Source organism: Camelus dromedarius, chromosome X (assembly GCF_036321535.1).
Source record: "Camelus dromedarius isolate mCamDro1 chromosome X, mCamDro1.pat, whole genome shotgun sequence".
Classification (NCBI taxonomy): Eukaryota; Metazoa; Chordata; class Mammalia; order Artiodactyla; family Camelidae; genus Camelus; species Camelus dromedarius.
Genome location: NC_087472.1, coordinates 60,406,161 through 60,430,416, shown reverse-complemented (window position 1 = coordinate 60,430,416; position 24,256 = coordinate 60,406,161). Strand labels below are relative to the sequence as shown.

The window sequence follows — 24,256 nt, the reverse complement described above, 5'->3', positions numbered from 1 at the left end:
AATAGCACTGCATACTAAAAAGAAGTCATTCATGAAAGGAAGAGTCAACTGATGTGACAAATTTCTTATTTGTCTGTTTTAAGAAATGACCACAGCCACCCCAACCTTCAGCAACCACCACCCTGATCAGCAGCCATCAACATCAAAGTAAGACATTCCACAAGCAAAAAGATTACAACTCACTGAAGTCTCAGACAATGGTTAGCATTTTTTAGCAACAAAGAATTTTAAATTAAGGTATTTATATTTTTTAGACATAACACTATAATACACTTAATAGGTTACAGTATAGTGTAAACATAACTTTCATACGCACTGGGAAACCAAAAAATTCACGTGACTCACATTATTGTGATACTCACTTTATTGTGGTGGTCTGGAACTAACTTGCACTATCTCTGAGGTATGCCTATAACTTGTCTGCATCCCATAATAAAGCTCTACAACATCTATGTTTTATAAAAATATCTAGCCCCCAAAAACGTAAAACTCACATCTGGCATCCAATGGAAGACTATGAGGACTGCAAAGAGGCAGGAAAACATGATCCATAATGAGGAGATAATCCATTGTGACTGACCAAAAAATGACACAGACATTAGAAGTAGCAAAGAAGGATATTAAAAGAGTAAGTATAACTTTATTTCATATGTTCAAAAAATTAAACAGAGGAGACCTGAAAGATGTAAAAATAATCCAAATCAAACTTCTAGAAACAAAAATTACAAAACCTGAGAGAAAAATTATATGAGATGATATCAGTCCACTCATACTGCTATAGCAAAAATTGTATAAACTGAGTGGCTTATAAACAACAAACATTTATTTCTCACAGTTCTGGAGGCTGGGAGGTCCAAAATCATGGCATGAGCAGATTCAGTAAGAGTCCACTTCCTCATAAATGGCTGACTCTCACTGTAACCTCACATGGCAAAAGGCATGAGGGAGCTCTCTCTCTCAGGCATCCTATGCAAGGGCACTAATCCCAATCATCAGGACTCTGCCTTCATGATGTAATCACCCCAAAGGCTCTACCTCCTAATATCATCACCTTGGTGATTAAGATTTAAATGTATGAATTAGGGGTAGACATAAATATTCAGCTTATTGCAGAAGAGATTAACAGAAGATTAGACATTGCAGAATAAAAATTAATGAACTTAGAGTCATAGCAATACAAAACAGTCCAAAATGAAACACAAAAGAGAAAATCTTTTTAAATGTAAATAGCATGAATGAACTGTGAGGCAACTTCAAACTGCCTAATACGTAAGTAATTAGAGTCCTGGAGGTCAAGCAGAATAAAAAATTTGAAAAAATACTGGAACTTTCCAAACATAAAGATCCCAGAGATCCAAGAAGCTCAAAGAGCCCCAGGCACAAGAAACAAAGAAAATTACTTCAAAGTACATCATCAACAAATTGCTCAAAACCAATGATAAGCAGAAAATAAACTTAGCCAGAGAAAAAAGGACATGTTACATAAAGAAGAACAAAAATAAGGATTGCATCATATTTCTCATCAGAAACAATGCAACAGGAAAACTGTAGAGAACATCTTTAAATTCTCAGAGAAAAAAAGCTCTCCATTTCAAATTCTACACCCATGAAAAATATCATTCAAAAACAAATGGTATACCTTACACCCATTAGGATGTCTACTATCAAAAAATAATAGTAATAACAAGTGTTTGCAAGGATGTGGAGAAACTGAAACCCTTGTGTACTGTTGGAGGAAATGTAAAATAATGCAATTGCTGTGGAAAACAGTATGGTGGGTCCTCAAAAAAATTAAAAATAGAATTATCATATGATTCAGCAGTTCTACTTCTGAATTTATATCCCCCAAAAAATGAAATCAGGAAAACAAATAGCTATTTATAAACCCACATTCACAGCAGCATTATTCACAATAGCCAAACGTGAAAACAACCCATATGTGCATCAAAAAGTGAACAGATAAACAAAATGCAGTATATACATACATTGGAATATTATTCAGTCTTAAAAAGAAAGAAATTCTGACACAAGTTATAACACAGATGAACCTTGAGGACATTATGCTATGTGAAATATGCCAGTCACAAAAAAACAAATACTATTTTATTTCATTTCTATAAGATATCTAGATTAGTCAAATTCATAGATACTAAAAGTCGAATGATGATTTCCAAGAACTGGAGGAGAGAGGAATAGGGGGTTATTATTTAATGGGCACAAAGTTTACATTTTGCAAGATGAAGAATCCTGGAGAAGGATGGTGGTGATGGTTGCACAGTATGAACATACTCAATGCCACTAAACTGTATACTTAAAATAGTTATGATAGTAAATCCTATGAAATAATGAATTTCTTATTGTTACAAAAAATTTAACAATAAGAAAAGAGGAATGGCTATACTAACATCAGATAAAATAGACTATAGAGGAAAAAAACTACCAGGAACAGAGGACATTATAGAATGATGAAAGGCTCAATCTACCATGAAGAAATAGTAACTCTAAATACATCTGCAATAAACAAAAGAGCTGTAAGTATCTGAAGTAAAAATTTATAGAAATAAAAGGGGAAACAAGCATATCAACAAGTAGAGTTGGGGACATCAACATCCCTACTCAAAAATTAATAGAAAAATTAGACAAAAACTCAGCAAAGATACAAAAGAAGTAAATGTCATCAATTAACAGTATCTATAGTTGACCCTTGAACAACACGGGTTTGAATTGTGCAGGTCCACTTAAACACAGATTTTTTTCAATAAATACTACAGTACTACATGATCTGTGGATATGGAACCATGGATATGAGGGGTCCACTATAAAGTTATACGTGTATTATCAATTGTGCAGGGTGTCATCAACCCTAACCCCCAGTGTCAACAGTAATTGTCACTTATACAACACTCCACCCAAAAAGAGCTGAATACACATTTCAAGTGTCCACAGAACATTTACCAAGATATACTATATCATGGGCCATAAAACAAACCCTGTTAGGGAGATGAAAAGTCAGCCTACAGACAGGGAGAAAATATTTGCAATCCACATATGTGACAAACAACACTTATTTAGAATGTACAAAGAACTCAAACCCAACAGTAAAAGGTCAACAATCCAATCATGAAATGGACAAGAATTATGAAGAGACATTTCACCAAAGAGAAGCACATGCAAAGGTGTTCAACATCATTAGCCACTAGGAAAGTATGAATTAAAACCACTACATACTTATTAGAACAGCTAAAATATAAAAACAGGGATAATAATAAACATCAGCAAGAATGCAAAGAAACTAGAACTCTCATACATTGTCAGTGGGAATGCAAAATGGTACAGCCACTCTGGTAAACAGTTTGGCAAATTTCCTAAAAACTAAATAGTCCAACAATTGTACACCTAGGCATTTATCTCAGGAAAATGAAAACTTACATCTACACAAAAACCCTATACATAAATATTCATAGCAGCTTTATTTGTAATAGCCAAACCCTGAAAATGACCAAAAATATTTCCTTTAATAGGTGAATAGTTAAACAAACTGTGATACCATCCATACTATGCACCACTCATCAATGAAAGAAACCAACTATTCATACACACAAAAACTTGGATAGATTTCAAGAGCATTATAAGTGAAAAAAGCTAATCTCCTGAAGGTCAAAAACTGTATGATTCCATTTATAATATTCTTGGAATGACAAAATTATATAGATGAAGAAGAGAACAGTGTTTGCAAGGGCTAAGGGATGCTGGAGGAGGAGCAGGCATGGATGTGAATATAAAGGGGCAGCAGAAGGGAAATCTTTGGGGTGATGGGATAGTTCCACATCTTACTACAGTGGTAGTTACATGAATCTACATATAGGATAAAATTACATAAAACTATATACATACAATGTACCAATGACAATTTGCTGTCTTTGATATATACTGTAGCAGGTATTAGAGGAAACTTGTTGAAGGACACATGGGACATCTTTGTACTATTTTCGGGGAGGAGGGGGTGTTAAAAATTTTCTTGTGAATCCTAACCATTAATGCTTCCTATTAATCGATGCTATAAATAAAAAGTTTTCTTTTTAAAAATGTGAAATAAATGGCCAATAGGCACATGAAAAAATTGCTCAATATTACTAATTACCAGAGAAATGCAAATCAAAACTACAATAAGGTATCACCTCATACCAGTCAGAATGGCCATCATTCAAAAGTCCACAAATGCCAAAGAGGGTGTGGAGAACAGGGAACTCTTCTACACTGTGGGCGGAAATGTAGTTTGGTGCAACCATTATAAAAAACAGTATGGAGATTCTCTAAAAAATTAAAAATAGACTTACCATATGATTCAGCAATCCCACTCCTGGGCATCTATCTGGAGGAAATTCTAATTCAAAAAGACACCTGCACCTCAATGTTCATAACAGCACTATTTACAATAGCCAAGACATGGAAACAAGCTAAATATCCATCAACAGAGGACTGGATAAAAAAGTTGTGGTATATTTATACAATGGAATACTACTCATCCATAGAAAAGGATAAAATAATGCCATTTGCAGCAACATGGATGGACCGGAGATTGTTATTCTAAGTGAAGTAAGCCAGAAAGAGAAAGAAAAATACCATATGATATCATTTATATGTGGAATCTAAAAAAAAAGACAAACTTATTTACAAAACAGATACAGACTCACAGACATAAAAAATAAACTTATGGTTACCAGGGATGGGAAAGGGGGTGGGAAGGGATAAACTGGGAGTTCGAGATTTCTAGATACTAGCTACTATATATAAAATAGATAAACAATAAGATTCTACTGTATAGCACGGGGAACTATATTCAATATCTTGTAACCTATAATGAAAAAGACTATGAAAAAGAATGTGTGTGTGTGTGTGTATTATATATATATATATGACTGAAACATTAGACTGTACACCAGAAATTGATGCAACATTGTAAACTGATTATACTTCAATTAAAAACAAAGAAAAAGAAAGGAAAAAAAAAGTTTTCATCACAGGAAAAAATTTTATAACAATGTATGGTGATAAATGTTAACTAGACTTGTGCTGATCATTTCACAATATATACAAATATCAAATCATTATGTTGTAAACCTGAAACTAACATCAATTATATCTAAATAAAATAGTAATAATTAAAAAAATAATAATGTGAAATAAAGACATTTTCAAAAATATAAATGCTGAAATAAACAACCACATAGAATCTATGGGATGCAGCAAAGGCACTGCTAAGAAGGAAGTTTATAGTGACACAGGCCCTCCTAAAAAAACGAGAACAATCTCAAAGAATCTAACCTACCAGCTAAAAGAATTAGAAAAAGAAGAGCAAAAAAACCCCAAAAGTCAGCAGAAAGAAGGAAATAATAAAGATCAGGGAGGAAATAAATAAAATAGAGATTAAAAAAATAGAAAAAAATCAATCAAACCAAAAGCAGGTTTTTTGAAAGAGTAAACAACATTGACAAACCTCTGGCCAAACTCACAAAGAAGAGAAAAGAGGGAGCACAGATAAACAAAATAAGAAAGGAAAATGGAGAAATTACACCCAATATCACAGAAATACAAAATACCACATGAGAATACTATGAATAACTATATGGAAACAAAATGGGCAACCTAGAAGAAATGGACAAGTTTCTGGAAACATACAGCCCAACAAGACTGAATCAAGAAGAAATTGAATACTTGAACAAGCCAATCACTAGAAATGAAATCGAATTAGCATTTAAAAACCTCCCTACAAACAAAAGTCCAGGGCCAGATGGTTTCACTGAGGGATTCTACCAAACATAAAAAGAAGAACTCATACCAGTCCCTCTCAAACTCTTCTAGAAGACTGAAAAGGAGGGAGTACTCCCAAACTCATTCTATGAAGACACCATCACCCTCATACCAAAACCAGGCAGACACTACCGAAAAACTAAATTACAAACCAACATCACGGATGAACATAGATGCAAAAATCCTCAACAAAATATTAGCAAACAGAATCGAACAGCACATAAAAAAGATGATACACCATGATCAAGTTGGGTTCATCTCAGGGACACAACGGTGGTTCAACATATGCAAATCAATCAACGTAATACATGACATCAACAAAAGAAAGGACAAAAACCACATGATCATCTCAATAGATGCAGAAAAAGCATCTGATAAAATTCAACACACATTTATGATAAAAACTCTCACCAAAAAAAATATAGAGGGAACATATCTCAACATAATAAAAGCTATTTATGACAAACCTACAGCCAGCATAGTCCTCAATGGTGAAAAACTCAAAACCTTCCCACTAAATTCTGGGACAAGACTAGGTTGTCCATTCTCACCACTCCTATTCAACATAGTCTTGGAAGTCCTAGCCACAGGAATAAGGTAAGAGAGAGAAATAAAACGGATCCAAATTGGAAAAGAAGAGGAAAAACTGTCACTATATGCAAATGACATGATACTATATATAGAAAATCTTAAAAGAAGTCCCACACAAAAACTACTAGAACTAATAAAAGAATTCAGCAAGGTAGCAGGATACAAGATTAATGTGCAAAAATCAGTTGCATTTCTTTACACTAATGAGGAACCAACAGGAAAAGGTAAAGAAACAATTCCTTTTACAACAGCACCCAAAGTAATAAAATACCTAGGAATAACCTAACCAAGGAGGTGAAAGACTTATACATGGAGAACTACAAAACATTGATTAAGGAAATTAAAGAAGACTTAAAAAAATAGAAAGATATCCCATGCTCCAGGATTGGAAGAATCAATATTGTTAAAATGGTCATACTGCCCAATGCAATCTACAGATTGAATGCAATCCCTATCAAATTGGCCAGGACATATTTCACAGAACTAGAACAAATCATAATAAAATTTATAAAGAATTACAAAAGATCCAGAATTGCCAAAGCATTACTGAAGTCAAAGAATGATGCTAGAGGAATAACCCTCCCAGACTTCAGACTATACTACAGAGCTACACTATTCAAAACAGCATGGTACTGGTACAAAAACATACAGATCAATGAAACAGAACAGAGAGCCCAGAAATGAACCCACAAACTTTTGGTCAACTCATCTTTGACAAAGGAGGCAAGAACATACAATGGAATAAAGACAGTCTCTTCAGCAAATGGTGTTGGGAAAACTGGACAGCAGCATGTAAATCAATGAAGCTAGAACACTCCCTTATACCATACACAAAAATAAACTCAAAATGGATTAAAGACCTAAACATAAGACAAGACACAATAAACCTCCTAGAAGAAAATATAGGCAAAATATTATCTCAGATACATCTCAGCAATGTTCTCCTAGGTCAGTCTACCCAAGTAATAGAAATAAAAGCAAAAATAAACAAACGGGACCTCATTAAACTTACAAGCTTTTGCACAGCAAAGGAAACCATAAGCAAAACAAAATGACAACCTACGGAATGGGAGAAAATATTTGCAAAAGATGAAACTGACAAAGGCTTAATCTCCAGAATATATAAACAGCTCATATGACTTAATAAGAAAAAAACAAACAATCCAATCCAAAAATGGGCAGAAGACCTAAACAAGCAATTCTCCAAAGAAGACATATGAATGACCAATAGGAATATGAAAAAAAATGCTCAATATCACTAGTTATCAGAGAAATGCAAATCAAAACTACAATGAGGTATCACCTCACACCAGTCAGAATGGCCATCATTCAAAAGTCCACAAATGACAAATGCTGGAGAGGGTGTGGAGAAAAGGGAACCCTCCTTCACTGTTGGTGAGAATGCAGTTTGGTGCAGCCATTGAGGAAAACAGTATAGAGATTCCTCAAAAGACTAGGAATAGACTTACCATATGACCCAGTAATACCACTCCTGTGCATATATCCAAAAAGAACCCTGCAAAAAGACACCTGCACCCCAGTGTTCATTTCAGCACTATTTACAATAGCCAAGACATGGAAACAGCCTAGACGTCCATCAACAGATGACTGCATAAAGAAGTTGTGGTATATTTATACAATGGAATACTACTCTGCCATAAAAAACAACAACATAATGCCATTTGCAGCAACATGGATGTCCCTGCAGAAATGTCATTATGAGTGAAGCCAGCCAGAAAGAGAAAGAAAAATACCATATGATATCACTCATATGTGGAATCAGAAAAGAAGAAGAAGACAAATGAACTTAAACATAAAACAGAAACAGACTCACAGACATAGAAAACAAACTTATGGTTACCCGGAGGGGAAAGGGGTGGGAAAGGACAGACTGGGAGATTGGTAGATACTGACAGGTATATATAGAATAGATAAACAAGTTTATACACTATAGCACAGGGAAATATATACAAGATCTTGCGGTAGCTCACAGGGAAAAAGAATATGATAATGAATATATGTGTATTCATGTATGACTGAAAAATTGTGCTGTATGCCAGAAACTGACACAGCACTGTAAACCGACTATAACTCAATTAAAAAAAAATTTAAAAACAAATGCTGAAATAAGGCATCACAAATAGACTAGCACTACAAGAAATATTAAAAGATGTCTATCATGGTTAATTTTATATGTCAACCTGACTCCACAGGGTACCCAGATATTTTGTCAAACATCATTCTGGTCTTTCTGTGAGAGTGTTTCTGGATGAGATTAACATTTAAATCAGTAGATTGAATTAAGCAGATTGCCTACACTAATATGGGTAGGCCTCATCCAATGAGTTGAAGGCCTGAACAGAACAAAAAGGCTAACCCTCCCCTGAGTAAGAGAGAACTCTTCCTGGCTAACTGCTGTTGAGCTAGACATCAGCTTTTTCCCCATCTTCAGTCTGGAACTGAGATATTCACTCTTCTTGTGTATCAAGCCTGCCAGCCTTTGGACTGAAACTACATGATTGGCTCTCCTGGTTCTCAGGACTTTGGACTCAGACTGGAACCACACCATTAGCCCTCCTGAGTCTCCATCTTGCCAACACACCCTGCAGATCTTGAGACTCAGCAGCCTCCATAATTACATGAGCCAATTCCTTATAAGCCTCTTTATCTCTCTTTTCTCTTTCCTTTTCCCCTCTTCTCCGTGTCTATCTATCTATCTATCTGTCTTTCTGTCTATCTATCTATCTATCTATATCTTATTGATTCTGTTTCTCTGGAGAACCGCAACACAATGTTCTTCAAGCAGAATAAAAATAACAGAAGGAAATTTGGATGTATACAAAGAAATAAAAATTACTTGAAATGATAACCACACATATAAATACGTTTTTTTAATTATTTATTCTCTTTTGAAAGAAAATTGACAATTTAAACAAAAATATTAAGATGGTATTGTGGATTTTATAACACACATAAAAGAAAATTCATGACAACAACAGCATAAAAAAGTCAGGCTGGGAGATATGGAAGTATACTATTATGACATGTGAAGGTAGACCAAGATAAGATACATAGTATAAGCCCTAAACAAATCACAAGAATAACAAAACAAAGAGTTATAACTAATAAGCCAACAAAAGAAATAAAACTTAATCTTTAAAATTATTCAAATAATAAGTGATAAAGTCTCTCTGATTACTCTTCCTTTTCAATACTTCCCTGGCTAGTTTCACTATTTATTCCTCCAGATAATCTTTCAAACATTTTCATAATATTTCAGTATAACTTCTTCAAGAGGGTGGAATAAAAATTACATTGGACCCAAATTATTTTGAAAAAACAAATAATCCAAAAGAAGGCAGGAAAAAAAAGAAGAAAAGGGGAATAAAGAACATTCTGGAAAAACAGAAAATAACAAGGTAATAGACTCAAACTTAACTGTATCAATAATCCTATCAAATGTAAATATTCTAAACACCCTAATTAAAAAGCAGAGACTGTCAGATTGGATTTAAAAATCAAGACCCAACTATGTGCAGCTTACGAGAGATGCGCTTTAAACATAAAGACAGAAATAGGAAAAACATAGAATGGGATACACCACGTTAACACTATTCAAAAGAAAGTTAAAGTAACTATATTAATTAAAGATAAGGTAGATTTAAAAGCAAATGTGGTATATCCAGACAATAACATATTACTCAACAATGGGAATAAACTATTCACACATACAGTATGAATGAATCTCAGAATAATTATGCTGAATGCTAAATGCAAGAAGCCATACAAAACTAGAGTACATTCTCTATGATTCTATTTGTATAAACCTCTAGAAAATGCAAACTAGTCTATGAAAGCAGATCAGTTGTTACCTAGGAAAGACAGGGAAAGAGGGGTGAAAAAATGGCATGAAGAAACTTCAAGGAATGATGTATATATTCACTATCCTGATTGTGGTGACTGTTTCATAGACATATACATATGTCAAAACCCATTAATAGGGGCAGTTTATTGTATGTTAATTATACCTCAATAAAACTGTTTAAAGGTAATTAAGAGTAATGAATTATCTCAATGGAAAAATAGGAATATACAAATCCATACTGATAAGTCAATAAATAAATAAATATTAAATAAATGGGTGAAGGGAGAGTTCTTGCTTACAGTAGAATGCTGAGTGCCAAGTGGTAAATGCAAAGGGAGTGCTAAAGTTAGAAAATGATCATTTGGCAGCCATTATAATTAATATTGGTTCAGGCAAGAACACTAATTCTTAAGGAAAATTTTAATGAGAAGCAGAGTATATGCATAATTTTAAAGTGTTTATTTGTTGCAAGGGAAAAATGGTTAACATGCAGTGAAGATGTTAGGTTAACACTTTTGAACAGGTGATCAATATTAACATTACCAATGTTAAGCAGATGGACATCATGGGCCTACAAATATGATGCCCTTAGAAGGGACACAATATCACTTTTATTCCAGTCACAAATGCATAACTTGAGTCTCATCATGAGGAAGCATCAGATAAGCTTCAAGTGAGGAATTTTCATTTAGAACAAGGTGAGGAACTACTGTATTCTTCCAAAATATCAATGACACAAAAGTCAAAGAAAGGCTACAGAAATGTTCCAGATTACAGGAGACAAAGAGACGTCACATAAATGTAATACCTGATCCTAGACTAATCTTATATTGGAGAGAAAAAAATGCTATAAAATTCATTACTGAGGGTATATAATATATATTATTACATTGAGGATATATCAACATATATTACCTTCAATAATATGAATGTCATAGATAATATTCCATCAATAATATAGACCAAGAGAGAATGCACAAAATGTAATAACCCATGAATCTGGGTAAAGTACATACACAGATATATAATATCTGAACTATTCCTATTCTTGCGATTTTTCTCTAAGTTTGAAATGATTTACAAATAAAACTTTTTAAAGTATGTATTGCCACTGAAATCCTAATGAACCCAATTCAGCTCCATCCAGGATCAATAATTAGGCTATTAAATGTCATATGTCAAGAGCAATGCAAATGAGCAATTATTGTTATAAAAACTGCAACTTCTGCATCCAGTGAACAAAGAGACATGCTGACAAGAAGCCACACAGCTAATATGCAACCTCCTCAGTTGTCTTGGACCCTGTTTTTCATTTGGACTGGCATTTTGGCAAATGCAAAAAAAAAAAGGTTGCAACTTTTTAAAATGTTCATGTATATTAATATTTTTAATTTAAAAATTTTATATTAAAGAAGTTTTTGCATTAAATAACCCCATCCATATGATATAAATTTCAGGAAAATATAATTCAAGAAAATAGTCTCTTTGGGCAATTTAATATTCTGATTAATTGAACTGTTCATGTCCATGCTTCCCACCTTGTTGAAAAAAATCTTTTAACGATATATCAGTCTATTTAATTGCCTTATTGAGTAAAACACAGTGATTCTAACTGAATCTCTTTTTAAAAGTCATTAGCTTCTCAATGTTTCTTGTCCAGCAGTATAGAAGTTTGTATGTACATATGTAGGTATATAGGTATGTAGGTATGTATGTATGAGCATTATCTGAAAGTGAACCACTGATGTTGTTTTTTAAACTAAATCCCATTATCTGCCAAATATCATTTCCTTCTTTATCCTAAAAACTCACAGCAGAGAACTCTTTCTGTTTTGTGCAGAACAAAATTTTTTTCAAAAATATCTATTGTCAAAGATGTATACTTCATTTTTCCTTTCTGCACTGCAGAAGAGATTGTAATAATCCGTTATTTAAAAAAATAGGAGTACTGGAGCAAATGTCTAAACTGCACTTCAAAATGTGAATCAAAGCTTTAAAAATTCATTAAGCTAATATTCAAAAGTAAAACCTTCTTATACCTTGTTTGCTAGGTTTACAGCACTGATAGCCTTATCATAATATTCTCTGTCGTCCCAATCCAAATAAGTAGTGGCTAGTAACCGTAGAACTTTAGCCTATAATTAAAAATAGAGAAAAAAAAAAAACACAGCTGAGGGTTAAACTGCAATACAACAGCTGACTAGCACTCACACAGTGACAGGCATTTCTCAAACATAAGTCATCATTATAAAATAACATTTCCTTAAGCAACCACGTAGTCTTGGGATATGCCTCATCATTATGTTACCCACATCAAATACAGTCTAAGAACTTTATAGTAATAGCTTATTTAACTTTAATATAATTCTGTTAATATAATTATTTTCTTAACAGTGTTTTAGTGTTAAAGTACTTTATCATCTCCACTTTAAAAATAAGGAAATTAAGGCACAGCAATATTTAATATAATCATCTTGCCACCTACTGTACAGGTAGCATTGTATTAGGTTTCCATTAAAAGAAAGAAATAGAAAGACATAATCCCTCTCTCAAAGGCTTTATAGGCTTGTTGAGACTAATCAATTGTATCAAGGGCACATACACCACCATTTCAGTAGTAATAGATATACTTTCCTATAGAGATTTCTCCCAACTCAACCAATTTTTAAAATTAGTAAATATTACTGAATTAAGTCAGTTTCTCCAGCCAGGTCTACATTGATAAGGGGAGTAATTCTAGTCAGAACAGACATATTTAACTACACATTCATATTTTGGGGAAAAAAGGCCTGTTTCAATAAAGATTCTGCCTCTAAGTATATTGACGACAGTAGGACCACGCAAAGGTGGCCTTCTAACTTAAAAAAAAAAGTTAAGCACATTACAGCCCTGTGAATCTATAGAAATGACATTAAGTGTGTCATACCTTTGAGTTCCTTAATTTAAAAACTAAGACGGAGATAATGTACTTAATGTCATTATTTTTATTGTGGAGCAACTCTCAACTTATAAACTCCCCGAGAGGACTCTGATGGAGTAATATGGCATCTCTGAGAAAGACTGTAACTATTTCATAATAGTAAAAGGGTCAAATAATCAGAAAGATATAACAAAATGGATGAATCTCAAAACTATTAATGTTAAGCAAAGGAAGCTAGACATAAAACAGTACATATTGTATGATTCCATTTATACAAAGTTCAAGAAAAGTCAAAAATAATCTACAGCAATAAAAGTCAGAATAGTGGTTTTATCATGGGGGTAGGGATGCCTATTAACTGGAAAGGGGTCAAAGAACTTTCGCAGGTAATGGAAATATCTGTATCTTGATCTGTGTGGTAGTTACAAGACTATACAGATATATTAAAATTCATCAGGCTGTAAACATTTACAATTCATGCTATTTAGTATATATATACATACATGTATACATATTACATGTATACATATTCATTTCAAATTATATATTTTTTCAATTACATATTACTAATATATGTATATATATGTATGTATATATGTCACATCATAATAAAGTATTGCTAGCATGAAAGAAAAACTACTTCATGATCTTACTTCTCCATACACTGAAATATGAATATTAGATTTCAATCATGTGTAAATTCTATCTTCCATCCTCATTTCCTCCTCCAGACATCTTCTCATCTAGATCCCTTGCCTGGTATCCTCTTCTCCCTCCCTTTTACCTGTATGAACCTCATCTGCTTTTCAAGGCCTATCGCCTACCAGAAGGCTTCTTCAACTGTTCTAGTCAACATTAATATTCCCCTTTTCTGCATGCCTTTCTACATACTTCAGGTCACTACCACACAGTTCATCACTTATTTCTCCCAAATTCTTTAAGGACATTATGTTAAGTGATGTAAGCCACTTTTGAAATTTTAATTGAAGTATTAAAATACATTTTAAAAGTTCAAAAATCTCAGTGGTACAATTCTGAATTTTCACAAAGTTAACACATGTATGTTAACAACACAGAAATCGAGGAATAGAATATTAACAGCATCATTCTCATCTAATTTCTCTTTTCAGACACTATTCAAAATCGGGGTAACCAATATTCTGACTTCTAACACTGTATATTAGTTCTACCTACTTTTGGCATTTACATTTACAGAATCATACAGTATGTACTACTTTGTATTTTGCTTTGTTTATTCAACATTATATGAGAGAACATCCATATTGTTATGATTATTGTAGTTTATTTATTCTCATTGCTATATAATATTCCATTATGTGGCACTATCATAATATATTTTTTATTATTTATAATTGTGATAAAATACATCTAAAATTGACCATTTTAACCATTTTTAAGTGTATGGTTCAGTAGCATTAATTACACTCACATTGTTGTGCAACCATCACCACCATACATCTCCAGAACTGTTTTAATCTGACAAAATTGAAACCCTATACCCATTGAACAATAACTCCTCATGTTCCCCTCCCTCCAAACCTCTGTAACCACTGTTCTATTTTCCATCTCTATGAATCTGACCACCTAAGATACCTCACTGAAGTGGAATCATACAGTATTTGTCTTTTTGTGAATGGCTTACTTCACTTAACATAACGTCCTTAAGGTTCATCTATGTTATAGCATATGTCAGAATTTCTTTCCTTTTCATGGCTGAATAATATTCCATTGTATTCACTTGTGTTAGTTTTATCCTTTAAACATAAGCTTTTTAAGGGTAGAGACCACATTTTATACTTCTTTTTTATTCCCCATCTATCATGCCAGATTTCTCTCTCTCCTTCTCTCTCTCTCTCTCTCTATCTCTCTATATATATATATATAATATATATGTACTATATATATATAATATATATGTACTTTCTACTTTTAGTTTTTAAAATAATCAATGAAAATGGAACTTCTGCAATGGTGGTATTAAGGAGATATATTGATTGATATACTGTAATAATGGTAAGAAGCAGAGATATTCAAAATTTTTTTTGCTATGGCATGTATTAAATTAGTTTTACATCAGATTTGTTTACTCAATCATATTTTACTTGATTAAATATTAAAATTAACTTCCATTCCAAGCATGTTCTAACTGGATGGTTAGGGGAAACCTAGAGTTTTTGAACATGCAGTAATAAAAGTTAAAACTTACATAGCCAAACACAATTCTAAGCACTTTACATATATTACCTCATGGGTATAAGAATCTACCTGTAGGGTAGATTCTATTAGTATATCAATTTTATAGAGACTAACACACTGAGATATGAAATGATGTGTCTAATAAATAATCTGGTCACAAATGGTGGGATAGACTATTATAATTTTAATTACAATAACATGAACTGTGTTTCTTCAACCTACTTCTATAATATTTAACGTGATCCTTACCAGCATTTCTGGCTCAACAGAACTCTCATCCATCTTCCCAATATCATAGCTTTGGCTATCATTAAAAAAGGGGAAAAAAATTACATGTATACATATTCATTTCAAATTATATATATTTTCAAAATTACATATTACTAAGAAGACATGGAATAATTATACTTTATTACAACTTTTCTATTTTGCACTATGAGATTATTAGCCAATTAATACACAAAAATCAATTGCATAAAAAATACTTTCTAACTTTAGAAAACCACAATTCCTCAGGATATATATCCAATAAATCAACATTGTAATTATTTTATTGCTCTTTTCCAATTGGGTATATATATACTATATTAAAATATTTTACATGTGTGTATAAGCTCTTACTTAATGGGCACATTTTTAAGTGTAAGAAATATAAATATATATTTTTACATAAAACAAATACAGGAGTTTTCATGGAAATAAATGCTTTGCATATTTATTAAGCTTCACAACACCCTCGTGATGCACAGTATTAGTTCAATTTTGCAGCTGAATGAACCAATTTAGCAGTTAAGTGATTTCTAATATTTCCTAGATTGGTATTGAAAATGAGAGCAAGGATTTGGGGAGAAGAGAAAATTCACTTTCAGTTTTCTGCTTTAATTACCAAACCATATTATCTATGGGACATTCTGATAACCACAAATAACGTATTAATATGAGCCTCAGGGTTTCAAAACCTAAAACTTAAAAAGCAAAACAAAGATCACTCACCATAAAATTGGTATTCCAAGGAAGGATGTCAGTAAAATTTTGGTAAGCTGGACTAAATTGAAGGCATCACTTTGAAATACTCCTTTAAAAAAAATCTAAATGACCCAGAACCACCAAACTGAATTTTCAGCTTGCTAACAAGGATATAATGCTCGCCTAAATTCTAATGGCCTCATTGTAAGCCCTATCTCATAGAGGTCTCCATTGGTACATTAAACTTTCTACTTCCAGTTTTTTAAATAATCAATGAAAATGGAACTTCTGCAGTGGTGGTATTAAGGAGACTTGGATCCTCTCTCCCCAGTGAAAGAAGCACTTGCCTGGAAAAATCATTAAAACAAACAACCATTTAAGATCTCTGGAAATTGTCCTAAGGGCGTACAGCAAATGGAAAAAAATCTATTTAAAAAAGTGAATCTCAGTAAGAACAGTGAGAGTCTGTGGCATTTGAGCCATGACCCACTCCTATTCATATTAGCTCCATGTGATAGAAGCTACTCCAGATGAGTGCTGTCAAGAAAATGGGAATTCGAGAGTTGAGTGGGGAGATGAGTGAAATAGGTGATGGAAATCAAGAGGTATAAACTTCCAGTTATAAAACAAATAAGAGATGTAATGTACAGCAAAGGAAATATAGTCCACAATATTATATTAACTTTGTATGGTGACAAATGGTAACTACACTTATCATGGTGATCGTTTTGTAATGTACAAAAACATCAAATCACCATGCTATACACCTGAAACTGATATAATAATGTAAGTCAATTATACTTCAATTAAAAAAAAATGGGATGCCCTCTCCCTCCAGGTCCCAGACTCCTAGGCTATGGTTGCACCCTGGAAGAGGCAGGCTGCCAGCCTCTCATCCTGCCCAAGTCTGTGTTGCAGAAGTACTATTCTGGGTAGGCACTCAGTTTTCACTCCCAGGGTAAGGGCTCTACCCTAGGTGTAACAGCTTAAGAATATTGGGACCTTGATGGCCTTCACCCAGGCTGGCTCATTGAGCAGAGAGGTTCCAAGCCAGAAGAGCATGGTGGGGCTTAGGAGCTACCATCTCCACATCATCCACTCATATAGTAGGGGTATCACTGCAAGAGTAGCTGCCTTGCTCCTGCCTCAACTCCAGCAGTGTGGCACAGAGCTTCTGCCCAAGGGGAGAAGCAGGCAATAAAGAGGAAGAGCTCAGCATTTCTGCCTAAGGGAATTAACTTTATTTGGAACAGAGCAAGGAGAGGTTCCTGCCTAAGGACACAGTCATTAACAATGGAGATCTTGGTGCTGAACAATTAAGAGGGGGCTGGTAGCTCCAAGGTAAACTTAACAACAGATAACAGTAACAACAAGTGAAATAGCCAACCAGCCAGAAGTTTAACACAGAGAACCAGGAAAAGAGACAGTCAAGAAGAACAATCCTAGGGTCACACTCATCCCTGAGGATACAGAGGGCTATGCATGTATCTAGGCTACAACCACTCAGGAACAATCAGAGGTAAATATGCAGCTAGAAAGCATTCCTCAAGGCATACACAGATCCATCAGCAAAGAGCCTTGAGCTTGAATGGCTCAAGGGGCTTAAGCAGGACCTCTAACCAAACACTGACTGAAAATTAAGCAACTCTGATAAAGGGGTGATGGTAAGGAACCCAAGCTTAAAAATCAAATCACACTTCCAGTTTTTGGTTCCACATATAAGGAGCTTGGAAGTCACTACTTCGTCCTAACAAGTGAGAAACCGAAAAGACTTTTACAAATAAACAACTCCTCTTGGATCCACAAGCGAGGGGAGGACACAAGGCAAATCACTGCCCCCAAGATTGGAGAGACAGGCAAATACACGGAGTTGTGGCTTATCACAAAAGAGACTCACAAGTAAAACCTGCCGAGGAAACCAGCGCCAGGGCAGGAAATTGAGAACTGCAGTTGACAGACTGCTGGAGGCTCAGTGTGGACAAGTCTGAAAGTTAAAACTGCAAGGAGAAACAGTTATGGGAGGCTACCCATAAGACTGTCAGATTTGTCTCCACGAGCTCAACTAGATTCCCACAGTAAATATTATAAACAGACAGGTTAGGGGTTCTCCAGAGAAAGAGAACCAGGAATGACTTTCTTGACATGAGAGAAGCCAGCTTGGTCTAAGGCATTTTGTGATCTAAGCCTCGCTAGAAAGCTTGCCTTTGAACAGGTCTCAATAATCCACGATCTAACAGGAACAAAGGAATGCAGGAACAGAGAAAAGGCAGTCAACTAATAGTGCAGTGATAAAGCAGAGTCCTAGTTCTGCAAGAGATATACATAATAATGTATCTTTGAGCTCTGCAAGAATTAAGGCCCCTACCCAGGTGGAAGATAGAATGATGATGCTGACCCTCCTGACTTCAATCAACTAAAGCCTAGACTCTGTACACCTTTGCCCCAATTCTACCCTGAAATCTCCTCTGCTCAAGCCCCTTCATGAATATGCAAAAAACAAATTTCTTCTGTATAGCACAGGGAACTATACTCAGTATCTTGTAATAACCTTTAATGAAAACAAATATGAAAACAAATATATGTCTATATATGCATGACTGGGACATTATGCTGTACACCAGAAACTGACACATTGTAACTGACTATACTTCAATAAAAAATTTAAAAATGAATATGCAGATACGCTTAATTTAAAACTTCCTCAATTTTGCTGTTCGAGGAGACACTGCTTTGAGAAAGATCCCAATGTTCTCTTCACTTGCTACAAGTAATAATGAATCCTTCCTTCTCCTGATCTTTGGCTTGGCTATGTCTTTTGGCTCAACAACAACAAGAGGTGAACCCAGTTTTCAGGTAACAATATTAGAGAAAAATCCCCTTAGGCTTTGGCAGGAGGAGGTGAAAAGGAACCATTTTGAAATAGCCCAGAGCACTCTGCTCTTCTTAACAAGGCCTGCTCTCAGGGGAAACTAGTGAAACAGAGTCTAACCTCCTGGGGAATTATCGGAGCCTAACCAACCTGGGGAAGAGAAATACTCAACCCTAGCCTACTCGAGCCATTCTGTACCCTCCAAAGAGTGGAGGAAAAATCTGAGAATCATGTGTGAAGTTCACAGTTCAGAGGCATAGGCTCATCAAAAGACTGAAAACTAATCATAGGACTATAGAATTCTTTCCCTCTCCCCACACCTAGCCATCACATTACTAAAGGCCTATTTATAGCAGTTCCTTTTACCAAGTATATCATGTCCAGTTACCAAGAAAAAATTACAAGGTATACCAAAAAGTAAAAAACACAATTTGAAGAGACAGAGTAAGCGTCAGAACTAGACATGGCAGTGATGTTAGAATTATCAGGCCAGGAATTTAAAATAACTATAATTAATATGCTAAGGACTCTAATGGATGAAGTAGACAGATGGGCAATGTAAGCAGAGAGCTGGAAAGCCTATGAAAGAACCAAAAAGAAATGCTAGAGATAAAAAAAACACTATAACAAACATGTAGATTGACTTTAATAGACTTTTTAATAAACTTAACATGGCTGAAGAAAGAATCTATGAGCTAGAGAATCCTTGTAAACAGAAAAAGCAATGAGAACAAAGATTAAAAAAAAAACAAGACAGAATTGTCAAAGGACTGTGGGACATCAGCGAAAGGTGTAATGTAAGTGTAATGGGAATACCAGAAGAAAAAAGAAAGGAACAGAGGACATATTTGCAAAAATAATGACTGAGAATTTCCCCCAAATTAATGTCCAATATCAAACCACAGACCCAGGAAGCTCAGAGAACACCAAGCAGGTTAAATACAAATTAAAAAAAAAGAAAACCGTACATCTAGGCATATAATTTCCAAATCACAGAAAATCAAAGATAAAGGAAAAACCCTAAAAAAAGCCAGAGGGAAAAAAAAACCACCTTATCTAAAAAGATGTACAGATAGGAATTATATCCAACTTCTCAGAAGCCATCCAAGCAAGAAGAGAGTGGAGTGAAATATTTTAAGTATTAAGAGAAAAACAGTACCAACCTAGAATTCTGTACCCTGTGAAAATATCATTCAAAAGTAAAACTGAAATAAAGACTTTCTCAGACAAGCAAAAATTGAGGAAATTTGTTGCCAACAGACTAGTCTTGCAAGAAATGGTAAAAGTTCTTTAGAGAGAAGAAAAATAATATAGGTCATAAACTTGGATGTACACAAGGTAAGAGCACTGAAGAAGGAATAAGTGAAAGTAAATAAAAACTTACTTTTCTTGCTCTTAACTGATCTAACAGGTAACAGTTTGTTCAAAATAATAACAGCAACAATGTATTCAGTAATGTGCGGATATTTACATACTTTCTGTATATCACATATATTACATATATATGTTTAGAGTAAAGTGAAATAAAAGACAGCAATGATACAAGGGGTGGAGGGAGGAATTTTCACATTATAAGGTACTCAAACTACTCATGAAGTGGTATAGTGTTATTTGAAAGTGGACTTGGATTAGCTATAATTGCATACTGCAAACTCTAGGGCAGTGATTTTCAAAAAGTTTAAAAACGAAGCATAACCTATATGCTAAGAAAGGAGAGAAAATGGAATTATACAAAATACTCAACTAAAACCACAAAAGGCAGAAGAAAAGTAGAAGACAACAATGGGAAAAAATAACAAGAACAACTAGAAAGCAGCAATAAATACGGTAGCCATTAATCTCACCATATCTATCATCATTTTGAATTTCAATCGTCTAAGTGTATCAATTAAAAGACAGAGATTGTCAGAATAGATTTTTTTAATGCCTGAACTATATACTGCATACAAGAAACCCACTTTAAATATAAAGACACATAGAGAGATTAAAAGTAAATGGATGGAGAAAAATAAACCATGCTAACACAATCCCAGGAAAGAAAGAGTAGATATATGAATTTCAGATAGAGCACATTTCAATGCAAGGAAGATTTTCAGGGATAAAGAAGGGTATTGCATAATGATAAAGGGGTCAATTCTCCAAGAACCTACAACAAATCTTAACATGTATAAGCATAACAACACAGCATCAAACCATGTGAGGCAAAAACTGACAGAATAGCAAGGAGAAATAAATGAATCTACTATTATTACTGAAGACCCCAACATCCCTCTTTCAGAAATGGATAGATAGAGTAGGCACAAAATCAGTAAGAACATAGTTGAATTCAATAATACCATCAATCAACTGGATATAATTGAAATATATAGACTGCTAGATCCATTCTTATCAAATTCATATGGAATGTTCACCAACACAGACCACATTCTGAGCCACAAAAATATACTTCAACAAATTTAGAAGTTTGAAAATTATATAATATCTGCTGTCAGACTACAATAATGAAAAGATAACTGGAAAATTCAAAAATATGTAGAGATTAAACACTACTCTAAATAACACATGGGTCAAAGGAGAAATTCAGCATAAATTTTTGAATACTTTAAACTAAATGAAAATGAAAACACAACTTATCTAAATGTGTGGGATGCAGCAAAAGCAGCACTTAGAGGGAAATTTGTAGCATTCAATGCATATATTAGAAAAGAGCACACATCTAAAATCAATAATCTAAGTTTCTAACTTAAGTAACTAGAAAAAAGAGGAAATTAAATCCAAAGCAAGCAGAAATCAATGAAATTAAAAATAGGAAATCAATAGAGAAAATAAATGAAGCCAAAATCTGTTATTTGAAACAACTCATAAAATTAATAAGCCTGTTAACCAGGCTAAGAAAAAAAGAGAGAGGACACAAAATATTAGTACTGGAAATGAAACAGGGGTTATCACTATAGACCCCACAAAAATTTAAAAAGTAATAAAAGGAATATTATGAACAACTCCATGCTAACAAATTTGATAACCTAGATTAAATGAACCAATTCCTTGAAAGACACAAGCAGACAAAAGTCATGTGAAAAGAAATAGTCTGAACAGACCTATATCTATTAAAGAAATTGAATAAAAAATTAATAACCTTCCAAAATAGAAAGTACCAGGCACAGATGGGTTCACTGCTAAATTCTATCAACCATTTTTTCTTTAAGCTTTGTTGAGATATATCTGACATATAGCACTGTATAAGTTTAAGGTACACAGCATAATTATTTCACTACATACATCATGAAATGATTATCACAATAAATTTAGGGAGCATCCATCATCTCGTATGGATACAAAATGAAAGAAACAGAAAAAAATTTCTTATTTCACTTAGCATAATACTCTAGATCCATCCATGTTGTTGCAAATGGCAATATTTCATTCTTTTTTAAGGCTGAGTAATATTCCCTCATATAACAAATTTAGAAGTTCAGAAATAATACAATATATTTGTATTAGTAAAAGAATCATATTTCTAAATAACAAAAGAAGTTTAGAAATATATATATATCTTTTACTTCCTTAGATTTATTCCTAGATATCTTATTCTTTTTGATGTTATTGTAAATGGGATTATTTTCTTAATTTCTCCTTCTGAGAGTTCATTGTCAGTGTATAAAAATTCAACAGACTTCTGTATGTTAGTTTTGTATCTTACAACTTTTCTGAATTCATTAATGGGTTCTAGTAGTTTTTTGGAATGTTTGGTAAACATTTATGGATGAAATTATATAAATTCCCTATAATCTCTTTTAGAGGACAGACACATAAGGAAAACCTCCTAACTCATTCTACGAGGCCAGCATTACCCTAATACCCAAATAAGACAGACATTAAAAGAAAATGTATGGACCAATATCTTTCATGAACATAGATACAAATTCCTAAATAAAATATTAGCAAACTGAATCCAAAAAGGAATTTCAAAAAATTATATATCACGACAAAGTGGGATTTATTTATCCCAGACATGCAAGGAGGGTTCAACATTCAAAAGTCAATTAATATAATCCATCACATTAATAGACTGAAAAAGAAAAATCTCATGGTCATATCAATAAATGTAGAAAAAGCATTTGAAAAATTCCAACACCTGCTCATGATTAAAAAATAAAAAACTTTCCCCACCAAAAAAAAAAAAAAAAAAAACTTTCATTAAACTAGTAACAGAGAGGAACTCTCTCAAATTAACAAAGACTATCTACAAATAACATTCAGCTAACATCATACTTAACGGTGAGAAACCCAAATATTTTCCAGTAATTCAGGAATAAGAGCAGAATGATGTCCCCTCTCACAACTCCTTTGCAACATCATGTTGGAAGTCTTTGCTAATGCAGTAAGGCAAAAATGGGAAATCAAGGTATGCACACAGAGAAAGAAGATACAAAACTATCTTTGTTCACAAATTACATGATCATCTACATAGAAAATCAACAAACAACAGAAAGAATCAACAAAAAAGCTCCTGGAAGTAATAACTGATTATAGCAAAGATTTCAGGACACAGTATTCAAAAGTCAATAGCTATCCTATATACCAGTAATGAACCCATGGAATTTGAAGTTAAAATGAAAATACTATGTACATTAGCATCCCAAAACTGAAATACTTAGATATGACTCTAACAAAATATGTATAAGGAAAACTATGAGTGAGGAAACTATGTATAAAATATGTGTGAGGAAAACTATAAAACTCTAATGAATGAAATCAAAGGAAAACTAAATAAATTGAGAAATATTCCATGTTCATGGGTAGGAAAAAATATTTTCAAAATGTCAGTTCTTCCCAGCTTGATCTATAGATCTAATAAAATCCCAACAAGTTACATTATAGATAATGACAAAATGATTCTAAAGTTTCTATGAAGAGGCAAAAGACCAAAGAGCAAACACAATATTGAAGGAAAAGATGGAGGGCTGCTGCTAATTGACTTGAAGACTTACTATAAAGCTACAATTATCAAGACAGT

The 24,256-nt window shown here is 33.5% G+C and overlaps 1 protein-coding gene across 1 annotated transcript in view; it reads right to left on the bottom strand.

Annotated features, from left to right (window-relative positions):
* Positions 1–24,256, bottom strand: part of TEX11 (testis expressed 11) — a 283,928-nt gene that overhangs the window by 165,655 nt on the left and 94,017 nt on the right. Inside the window, exons 11-12 of the mRNA XM_064483187.1 lie at positions 15,654–15,708; positions 12,307–12,402 (exon numbers count right to left, since the gene is read on the bottom strand). Of these exons, the coding sequence (XP_064339257.1) occupies positions 12,307–12,402; positions 15,654–15,708 (151 nt within the window). The remainder of the gene's footprint in view (positions 1–12,306; positions 12,403–15,653; positions 15,709–24,256) is intronic.